The sequence below is a fragment of the Mesoplodon densirostris genome, chromosome 11 (genome assembly GCF_025265405.1).
Source record: "Mesoplodon densirostris isolate mMesDen1 chromosome 11, mMesDen1 primary haplotype, whole genome shotgun sequence".
Classification (NCBI taxonomy): Eukaryota; Metazoa; Chordata; class Mammalia; order Artiodactyla; family Ziphiidae; genus Mesoplodon; species Mesoplodon densirostris.
The window spans coordinates 47,439,967-47,451,321 of record NC_082671.1 but is presented as its reverse complement, the minus strand read 5'-3'; the positions used below and the strand labels follow the sequence as shown (position 1 = coordinate 47,451,321).

Sequence of the window (11,355 nt, the reverse complement as noted above, 5' to 3'; positions counted from 1 at the left end):
GAATGGTCCCATCCCCACACAGCCCAGTGAGGTAGGTATTATTATTACTAATGTCTTTTCACAGGTGAAGAAACTGCGGCACCAAGAGGTCAAGTACTTGGTCAAAGTCACACCACCAGTAAATAACAGAGCCAGGTTTCAAGGCCAGGAATTCTAGCTCCAGGGCCATATGCTTACCCACTCATGTCTCCCTCATAGAAGGCAAAGGCTGAAAAGCTCCTTCTTAGATACTTTTGATGGAGAGAACTGTGGGTCTGAGAAAAGGGCTGGCCTCCCCATAAAGCAGAGGGCAATGGCGTGACCTCCTGCAGCTCAGGCCATGGAGTTGGGTGTTGATCAGGTGGAGACAGGGAAGAGGGAAGGAGCAGTGCAGGAGCTGATGGGCTGCTGGAGGATGAGAAGGTGACCCTCCAGCTCTCTTAGCACCTGGCCCTGATGCGCACACTCCTGGCTTCCTGCAGAGCTTTCTGCAGAAGAGGGAAGGAGGAGATGTTTCCAGGGTCATGTTCAGACAGGCCCAGAGATAGGATGAGCGCCAAGGGGCAGGAGGGATGGGGCATAGTTCCAGTCCCAAGTACCCATCAAGCCCCCAGGCACAAGCTGAGCTGCTGATCCTCATCCAGGGTGCAGGAGAAGAGCCTGCCCAGAGGTCCCAGGCTAATAGGAAACCTATGTTCCAGACCAGAACCGGACAGAAACAGAGCCAAGAACAGCAATGGGTGCAGCCAGGCTGTGCCAGGGACAAGTAGGGTCTCGTGCATTCTGACATGGAGAATTGGGGAAGGTTTTCAGGTGGGAGGAAAACTGGTGCAGACTTGGGAAGAAGGAGGAGCAGGGATGAATGGGGCTGTACTGGGTCAGGAGTAGAGCCCATTGTATGCAGTTAAGCAGGAAGCAAGATACAAGAGATACTAAAACATCAGTGGGGATGGAGGAGATGGAGGGCATCCCAGGGAGCATAGTGGAAGGTTGGAAAGAATCCCTTGATGAGCTGATTGGGGTGAGGAGTGAGATGTCCACAGGACCTACCCAAACAACCATAGATATTCCATAAATTGCCTCCCGAGGAGAGTGAGCTGGGTAGCTGCATAGCTTTTGTTTTGCTGGGTGAGCTGTGCAATCCTGGGGCAGAGCTGAATTGCTGGAAGGAGTGGCAGAGAAGCTGCACATTGCCAAAAGGAACCTTCATCTCTGTCCTGCAGCATGTCCTCTTAATGCCCTTTCAACACATATTTTAGGCTATGGCTTAGCATCATTGCTGAATTATTAACCTGCCCAGGAGAAGGGCCAGGTTAAAGCTCAGAGGTGAGAGATGGGGGTGAGGTGACAAGACCCAGGTTTGCCACCCTGGGTAGAGCTGGAGCCAGCACATCACTGGGAGGGGACTGGAAGAAGTGACAGAACACAGAGGACCTCAGCACAAATCCCCATCTCCAAACCCAGGTTATCTGACTTAGCTGTCGAAGGCCAGCCTCTGGCCCTGAAAACCAAGGGCTCCAAGAAGGAAGGTCTGGCTCTCATGAATGGGAGGGGTTATGCAGGAGACGCCAGGAACAGAAGGGGTGAGAAAGACACATTAGGAGGACACAATGGGTCTGATCTTGTTTGCCAGAGTAGCCCTAGTCCTGGCACTCAATAAAATTTATGGGAGGGAGGGAGTGGGGGAGGGGGAGGGAGAGGGAAAGGAAGACCCACTACCAGGAGAGCTGGGTGCTGCTTTATTTCACAGGAAATAAATGGACAGAAATACGGAAATGGAGGCTCAGAGGCTGCTGAAGAGGGCAAGGATGATGTCCCTTGGTTCCAGCCCTCAGGCTCTGGTCAGTGGGCCTCAGGCCTCTCTCTTGGGATGCGGATGCAGCCCAGCCAAGCCCAAACAGGAGTTTTCCTAGCTCGGTCGAAGGCTCTGGAGAGAGGAGAGGACAAGCCTGGCTGGCTGGAGGCTCGGCGCTGTGCTCCTTGGTTAGTGTGGGCAGCAGTCAAATGAGATGCAAATCAGTACGTGGAACAAGGCCAGACTGCGCAAGCATTCAGAACAGCAGGCAGGACCCGACTGACTTCTGCAGAGTCCCCCGTGGGCTGGCTCGGGCTGTGGGCAGTGGACACAGAGCTGGCCATGCAGGGATGGGAGTGATAAGAGTGGGAGAAGAGCTGAGAGGGCTCAGGAAGGCGGGAGGGCGGGAGGAGCAAATGGCCTCCAGGTCACTCAGTATGTGATGGACGTCTTCATACTTGACTCGACCGTCTTCTTCAGGATGGTGTGGCGGGTGGAGCTGGAGCCAGAACTGGACACAGAGCAAGAGCCCAAAACGGGGCCCTGCCCAGAGCCCAGGATGACATTGGAGTCACCGGTCACGATGCTGGAGCAACTGGACCCAAAGCTGCCATTCCCGCCTCCGAGTCCACAAGTGCCCACCAGGCCACCATCTGCTCCTCCAGACACGATGGTGCTGCCTTCCCCAACGGCTGCCAAGAAAGGCACCAGAGTCACAGCACAGTCCTCGATTCCCCATGGGGCCCCTCTCCCAAAGTCCCCTGATACTCACAGATAGTGACCTGACTGGCGCACTCCCCAGACATCCTGGGGGAAAGAGGACAAGAGGAAGAAATGCTAAGAAGGGCTGCAGAGAATATGTTCCCAGGTGCTTTTAAGCCTCTTAGAGCAGCTCACCACCCTCTGAGCAGATAAAATCCCCAGTCCCCAATTTTAAATCCCTCCCATGAGAATGGGTGGCCCTCGGTGGCTCACAGTGTCAAGAAACCTCTCAGCATCCTAGGGACTTCCCTGGTGGCGCAGTGGTTGAGAATCTGCTTGCCAATGCAGGGGACACAGTTTCGAGCCCTGGTCCGGGAAGATCCCACATGCCACAGAGCAACTGAGCCCGTGCGCCACAACTACTGAGCCTGAGCTCTACAGCCCGCGAGCCACAACTACTGAGCCCACGTGCCACAACTACTGAAGCCCACGTGCCTAGAGCCCGTGCTCCGCAACAAGAGAAGCCACCGCAATGAGAAAACCGTGCACCGCAACGAAGAGTAGTCCCCGCTCGCCACAACTAGAGAAAGCCCGCATGCAGCAACGGAGACCCAATGCAGTCAAAAATAAATAAATAAATAAATAAATAAATTTTTTTAAAAAAGAAAGAAAGAAATCTCTCAGCACTCTGTGTTGGCTTGCATCTCCCCACCCCCACCTCCGTCACACATTCTCAGGGCCCTCTGACCAGCCCCACCTGCTCTCCTCGCCCTCCAGAAGCCTGCGGTAGGTGGCGATCTCCACATCCAAGGAGAGCTTCGAGCTCATCAGCTCCTGGTACTCGCGCAACAGCCGCGCCATGTCCTGCTTGGCGGTTCTCAGAGCGGCCTCCAGCTCGGCCAACTTGGTCTGAGCATCCTTGAGGGCCAGCTCCCCACGCTGCTCAGCATGGGCGACGGCAGCCTGCAGGTTGGCATTCTAGAGAGAGGTAGAAATAAGGGAGGAAGTGGCTGTAAGCCTGACACAGACTCCCAAAGCACCTACTGTGGATATAACTTAAAGGATGAGATGGACCATAATCTCAAGAGCTCAAAGTTATTCCTGACCATGGCCAGCTCTTCTCACTCTAAAAGAGAGTATTGCCTCTTCTGCTTCTTTAATTCCCACAGTGGGTTAAGTAGCATCTCAAAAACGTCAGGTCCATCAGGAACTTTAGAAAATAATCTTATTTGGAGATAGGGTATTTGCAGATGTAATTAGTTAAGGATCTCAAGATGCTATCACACTGTATTGAGGGTGAGCCCTATATCCAGTGACTGGTGTCCAAGAAAAAGATGAGACAGAGACGGAGATGACGCCGTGTGAAGATGGAGGCAGAAATGGGAGTGATGCACCACCAGACGAGGAATGCCAAGGAACTTCCAGAGCCACCAGAGGCTAGGAGGAGGTGAGGAAGGATTCCCCCAGCTAGTTCAGAGTGAGTGTGGCTGCCCACACCTGAGTTCAGACTTCTTACCCCCAGAACTGACAGAGTAGACTTCTCCTCTCTCGAGCCGCCAAGTCTGTGATACTTTGTGTGGCAGCCACAGGAAATGAATGCAGCTCCTTCTCCACTTTCTCCCATGATCTTCCCCTATTTCTCCCCACCCTGTCGACCCTCAGCACCTTCCCTGCAGTACTTTCTCCCTCCTAGGGTACTTAAAGCTCTTCCTGTCCTGTACGGGTCATTAGTTACAAGTCTCAGCTTGAGGGCCACATGTCCTTGAGGCTTCTGGAACAGCCCCATTTCAGATACTTTATCCTGATGTTGTCAGAGTCTCATGGGCCTCAGTTTGGGGTCTGAAAAACATACTCTGTGCTCACCTCTCCAACCCGACAGAAAACTCCTAGAGGAAGGACAGCATCCCTGTCCAATCAGCCATCTAGTTGATTTTCCCTCACGTTCGGTTCAAGAAAGAAGGCATTCCCTAAAGGCTCTCTTTCACTTACCACAAAGCACCCCATGGATGAGGAACATAGTCTCCATTCTACAGGTGAAGAAACTGAGGCTTGGAAAGGAGGTGAGTGGCGGAGCTGAGACCCTAACCCAGAACAGCTGAGGTCCAGTCCACTGCTCTTACTGTAGCCTCGGTTCATCAGGCTTGTGCATGAAAAGGAGGAGTGAGAGGGGGCTGTGACCCCAAGAAGGATTCTCCCAGGAAAGGCACCTTGCTATGCAGGGGGGACTATGTTTCCCAGACATGGGGACATAGTGACTCTCCTAAGTGCTGGCCACTGGTCTCTGAGACTCCACGCACTTCATTGTCACCTGGATGAACTTAGTTGAGAAAGCAGGTTTCTTGGCTCCACCTTTTTTTTTTTTTTTTTTTTTTTTTTTTTTTGCGGTACGCGAGCCTCTCACTGTTGTGGCCTCTCCCGTTGCAGAGCACAGGCTCCGGACGCACAGGCCCATCGACCATGGCTCACGGGCCCAGCTGCTCCACGGCATGTGGGATCTTCCCGGACTGGGGCACGAACCCGTGTCCCCTGCATCAGCAGGTGGATTCTCAACCACTGTGCCACCAGGGAAGCCCTCTTGGCTCCACCTTTAGAGACTCAGATTCCCTCTCTCTGGTGGGAAGCCCAGGAATCTGCATCTTATCAGACACCCCAGAGAACCCCAAAGCTTCCAGAGCAAAAAGTCCAAATTTATGGGCAAAACAGCGTGGCAGCAAATTGAGTAATAAGACCTGGTCACCCTCATCTCAGGTCCTTCCTCACACTCCGAAGGAGAGCAGGTCAGGATGGCTGGAGACTGGGTCTGGCCTTTGAATGGTCTGTGCTCCAAGAAGCACAGACCCTGCTTGCATGTGGACAGGCCACCCATGGCTTGGGAGTCAGGCTGAAGTGCTTGAGGAAACCGCCAGACTCTGCGGTCTCAGCTCTCAACCCTCTGTTGATCCCAAAAGAACGATGCTTTGGGTTTGGGGAAAGTGAGGGCAAAGACACTTGAAAACTTAAGAATCTGTAATCCTCACATCTAGAAGTAAGGTCTCCAGGAGAAGCAGGAAACCACCTCCCTGCCCTTGCCACCCTCTCCCTCCACCTCTCCCAGCTCCTCACACCCACAGCATCACCTGACCCTAAGGGGGGCCTCGGCACCCCACCGTCCTGCCCATGTCCCCCACTCCCTGAGATCCTGGTTCTCTCCCTCCCTAACACGGAACCAGGAAGTTCAGCATGTGGCCTTAGAGTCCTTACTGGGCTTGACAAGTAAGCATCAAAAGAGATAAGAAAACAGATAAATTAACCCTCTCCCCAAGGATCTGAAAGCAAGATGTGCATGTAGACACAGAATGCAGCGTGAGGGCTGGGGCCAGGGTTGGCAGTGCAGAGCCCATGCAGCTAGAATTCCCAGGAGGAGAGCTGAACGCCTCTGAAATGGGGCTTGAAGTTCTCTCCATCCCAAATTAGCCAAACCCCCAGCCAGTTGTCAAAGTTTCACACAAACCCAGCAGTGACCCTGGCACAAAGGTGGTAAGACAGAGGGCTTGGGGGCTCTGGTACCCTCACCTGCTTTTTGAGGTTCTCAGTCTGACTCTGCAGCTTCTGAATTGCCTGCTGCAGCTGAGTGATCTGGACTTTGGTCCCCTTCATTTGGTCCCCATGAAGCTGGGCAGATACCTGAAGCTCCCGGTACTGATGGGGGATGGGGTGACACCGTCAGTGGAGAGGACCCTCACCTTTGACCCCAAGACCATGAGGAACACCATGGCCCCGGTTCTCTGCCTCCTCACATCCTCATTTGGGATGCGGGTTAAAACGCTTGGAAAACCAGGACACGGTGGGATGTGGTTGTGGAAGTCTGGGTTCATCTCCCACACTTTCCCTGCATTGCCTCCCTCCTGGAGAGGGGAAACATGGTGCCCACCCAGCCCTGGTGCTTCAGAGAGGTTATCAGAACTGCCCAACGGGACCAAGGTGGATGGCCACCCTGGGGGGGCAGGCAGGGAGACCCAGCCTTTTCCAGCATGGTGCTTGTCCCCCGGCCCTGGCACCTTGGTCTGGTACAGCATCTCGGCCTCGGCTTTGCTGGTCCCGGCGATTTCCTCGTACCGGGCACGGACCTCAGCGATGAGGCCTCTGAAGTCCAGGCGGCAGTTGTTTTCCATGGACAACACCACAGACATGTCGCTGGCCTGGGTCTGCAGCTGGCCCAGCTCCTGTGGGGAAGACTGACTCAATATCCATTGGCCCCCCGGCTCCCTTTCCCCTTGGAGCCCTGGGCAGGTGGGCAGAGTGCCCTCTTCCTTCGGAGGCAGCCCTCCTTCGTGACGGGTGGCAATGAGCACACCCTGCCCTCTGCGGGGCTGTGTACTTATCTGGAATTGAGGGCTGTCCAACGACTCGTGGACATTAAAGGAACGTGTCCAGCAGGGTCTGAAATCACCTGGTCCCCATCACTCCCTTGACCTCCTATCACATCCTCTCTCTCGTTCCCATTGCTCCAGCCACAGCGGCCTCCTTGCATTTCCTCAAAGACACCAGCACCCTCTGCCTGGAATCCCAGATTCCCCACTGTGTGTCTGTCTTCCTCACTTCCTTCCGATCTTGGCTCAGATTTTGTCTTCTAAATAAGGCCATGCCAACCACCCTATTTGAAATTGCCACCTGCCCTACCCCCTGCCACATTCCCAATCCTCCTTTCCCTGTTCTAATTTTCCTTATTTCCATAGTGTTTATCACTTTCTAACATACTTGGTAATTTATTTATTTACTAAGTCTACTGTTTATTGTCTGTCTCCCAATAGAAAGCAAGCTTCGTGATTTTTGTCTGGTTGTTCACTGGTGTATCCCCAATACCTAGCAATTCACATGGTAAATTCTCAGTAACTGTTTATCAAAGGACTGAATGACCGGCATCTAATTCACTCTAACCAGGCTTCACCTCCCAGCCACTCCCACTATCGCCACAGGAGCCTGCCCACCCTGTCCCCTTCCCTCCCTCCCACCTGCCCCTGGCAGACCATCACTTCTGCCCTTAGTGATCCGCACTTCTTCATACAGACGCCTCAAGAAGCAGATGTACTCTTTCAGAGCCTCCACCTTGCCTTCCAACTCCATCTTGCTCGAGAGAACTCCGTCCACATCCTGGGGACAGGAAGATAAAAGCCATATACCCCACGCCCTCTTTGGGGATCCCACTCTGACCCAGGAGTTCTGTTCACACACTGCCCAACACCTACCCCATGGCCATCTCCAGCTCCCATTCCTTCCTCCTCCAGCCCCACCCTGCCCTGCTCTCGCTTTTGCCTGACACTGACCCATACCACCTTCAGGAAGCCTTCCCTAATTCATCCCAGCCAGTTCTGTTTCTTCCACTCCCTCCCCACGCTCTCCAGAGCTCATCACATAGTCCCTCAGTTGGATCTTGTCCTGGGGTTCCCCTGTGTCTACGTAGACATCCCATTTCCTCAGAGGGTCCCTATAGGCAGTGTGACAGCATGTCGTGCATGAGGATCTCCCACCTGCTGCCCTCCCAGCCCAGGACTGGGCTCTGTGCACGGTGGATGCTCGGGGTTCAGGTAGAGCAGCTGACCCCACCCTCACCTTTTTGAGGACCATGAAGTCTTTCTCCAGTGTGGCGCACTTGTGGGCCTCCCATTCATACCTGCCAAGTAAGTACAGAAAGACGCTGCCTGGAGTGCCGGCATCAGAGCCCAGGCCCCTCTCCAAGTACAACCTCCCTGAAAAGGCCACTCTCCTTTAGATGCTCCAAAGCAGGACACACCACCAGCCTGCTTCTCTACTCTTCCATCAGGAAGTTTTGTCATGTCTTATGTCCCTCTTCACTCTTTCAGCCCAGGTCCACTTGTGACATCAGGCGACTTTGCTTTATGTTTATAAGGCACATTCAAACACTCTTCTCACTTACCACTCACAATCATCATCTGAAGCAGGCATTTTGGATTTTATCAGAGAGATTACAAGATGTGCCCAAGTTCTAGATAATTAGGTGGCCTAAGCAGATCTAAAACACAGGCTCCTGGCCCCAATCTTTCCAGGACCTTCCACTGGGGTCCTGGAGCAATCCTCCCAATGGTTCTGGAAGGTAAGAAAGGCAAGTGGCATTTTCCCAGTCTACAGATATGGAAACTGAGGCTGGGAAAGGTAAGATGCCTTGCCCAAGGCCACACAGCTATTCCTTGTTCACAGTCACCAAACCCAAGCCTCCTGTTGGTCCAGGGCTCTCTCCATACCACCAGGTGACCTGGTGGGGAACCCAGAACCACAGCCTACCTGTGAATCATGCCACAGGCCCAGGGATGGTCCCACTAATGAATTCTCTTCCACCTCTGAGACCAGAGAATGTCTGAGTCACTTTAACCCACAGCCTGCTCAACAGGAATTTCTCAAGAAAAAAACCCACATAGGACCAGAAACGTGGCCCTCGTAACTGGGACCGGCTAGAATCGAGGCTCTCCAGTCCTGGGTATCAGGGGCTGTGGGACCACTTACTTGCAGCAGGTGGGGCCCCCTGAGAATCAGAGGGAATGGGGATGCGGAGGAGCTAGAGGGGAGGCCGGTCATGTGACCCTGGGAGCTCAGCAGTGGGATACCCTCTGGCTGACAGCCTGATTCAAGCCCTCCCAGCCCCCATCCAGGGCCCATGGGGATGTTGCGTTTTGCCTACTTGGCTTTATACTCCTCCTGCTGGTTCTGGCAGGACTTCAGCTCAGCGTCCAGAGACCCTCGTTCTCTCTGCAGCTGCTCCAGCTGCTTCCTGAGCTGGACCAGATAGGCCTCGAAGAAAGACTGGAGGGCCTGGGGACTGTCACTCAACTCCTGCTGCTGCAGCAAGTCCCACTTTGTCTCCAGGACCTTGTTCTGCTGCTCCAGGAACCGCACCTATAGCACAAACAGCGGGTCACTGAGTCAAGCCCTGCCAGACTCCCTGGGCCCAGCCTCTGGGAAATAAAGCCTGAGCAACCCTCTAGCCAGCCCGGAGCTTTTTAGGCCTTTGATAAATATTTTTCCAACGCACTAAATGAATTATAATGACATTTTTATAAAGGGAATTTCAAAACACTAATTAAACAGAGCCTCAGCATAACCAGAGAGACTCCAGTTAGACCACAGGAGGGACTTCCTTGCTGCAGAAGTGATTGGAAAACTAGTAGGAGACCAGACTTCCCCATTCCCAAGTCCATCGAGAACAGTTCCTCGAGGGAGGCACAGAGACAGGGGCTTAGCTGAATTCACCCTCACCTTGTCAATGAAAGAAGCAAACTGGTTGTTGAGGGTTCTGATCTGTTGGGTCTCCTGAGTCTGAACCACCTGGAACTGGGGGTCGATCTCAATCTTCAGTGGGGTCAGCAGATTCTGGTTGATGGTCACTTCCTGGATGCCTCCCGGAGGGCACGGGGAAAGCCCAGGCCCACCGATCCCCTCCCCATACCGCACCACTAGCCTTCCCCTTGAACCCCAGGCCCTCCCACGAGAGCCTCCTTGGCACCCCCCAAAGGAACTGAGGCTCCTGCTGGTGAAGTTGACCCTGCCTCGGCCCCCCAAGAGAGCAGAACAGGCTGAGCAAGCAGTGAAGCCCCTCTGGGCCCGGCAGGGAGAGAGAGACATGGCAGAGACTGAAGGCCTCACAGCTACCGACAGAGGATCATCAAGGTGTGTGTGGTCCTGCCCTGAGGCCCCAGCACGGCACAAGACTTTTATCTCCTCCCGTGCCTGGGCTGGGCCTTGGAGAGCAAGATGCTCTTGGCCTGAGTGTGTCTGTCACTGACTCCAGCTGGCCTCTTCTGACACACCTGGGGAATAGGTGCCTGGCAAGTGCAGAGCCCAAGGAAGAGACTCAGAGCCTGACCTCAGAGCTCCCAGGCTATAGGAGGGATGGGCACATTCTGAAGACCAGGAAGTAGCCAGAGACCTGGACTTCAGTGCTGGGGGATGGAGAGAGATGACCCTGAGCAAACTTCCTGAGGGTCATTCAAGGAAGGCTTCCTGGAGGAGGAGATGGGGAAGAAGGGAGGCACATTCAAAGGGAAAAGAAGATGGAGGGGGTTCAGATGGAGCCCTTGAGTGCCCTGCAGATGCTGAACAGAGGAGTGCAGCTTCTCGAGGGAGGGTCTACATTCAAGAGTAGGAGGAGGAAGGCATTTTGCAGCACAGGAGAAGCCAGGAGGTTAATAGAGGTGTTATTGTCATCGGTAGCTAAAAGACACTGCAGGGCTTCCCTGGTGGCGCAGTGGTTGAGAGTCGGCCTGCCGATGCAGGGGACAGGGGTTCGTGCCCCGGTCCGGGAAGATCCCACATGCCACGGAGCGGCTGGGTCCGTGAGCCATGGTTCGCTGAGCCTGCGCGTCCGGAGCCTGTGCTCCGCAACGGGAGAGGCCACAACAGTGAGAGGCCCGCGTACCGCAAAAATAAATAAATAAATAAATAAAAGACACTGCAGGATTTGGAAATGAAGCAGAAAAACAGGGTACCCAAGTCCCTCCTCTTGCCCAACCCAGCAATCATCCACGAGGCACCACTCCACTCAAACCAGGCATCTCCACCCGGGGTGGCGGCGAATGGAGCATTTCTAAGCCCAGCCTGTGTCCCTTCCACAAACACACAGCACTAGGCACATCCATGGGTCCAGCACTGTGTCTGTCAAGTTACACATCAGAGGATCCCAGGCTCTGAAATAAAATGTACATTTAGAAACATACCTTCCCCGGGGGCTGGGAGCAAAAACAGGAGTTTTGAGGCTCCCTTGCAGGATGGATTGCATCCCTGCCCTGAGAGTCTGCTAATTGGAGGACCCCCAAGGTTCATCATTCAGCAGGCCTCCCACCCGGTGGAGGACCCGTGATGGGAGGCATCCAGCCACCTCCACTGCTGCC

At 54.1% G+C, this 11,355-nt stretch overlaps 1 protein-coding gene across 1 annotated transcript; it reads right to left on the bottom strand.

The window, feature by feature from the left end:
- Positions 1–2,206: 2,206 nt before the first annotated feature.
- KRT78 (keratin 78) lies at positions 2,207–10,090 on the bottom strand. Its single transcript, XM_060111872.1, has 9 exons — positions 9,725–10,090; positions 9,150–9,364; positions 8,066–8,126; positions 7,511–7,606; positions 6,514–6,678; positions 6,029–6,154; positions 3,234–3,454; positions 2,547–2,581; positions 2,207–2,466 (listed from the first exon to the last, which is right to left on the bottom strand). Exons 1-9 carry the CDS (start codon positions 10,088–10,090, stop codon positions 2,207–2,209), a joined length of 1,545 nt encoding a protein of 514 aa, XP_059967855.1.
- Between the last annotated feature and the right edge of the window lie 1,265 nt (positions 10,091–11,355).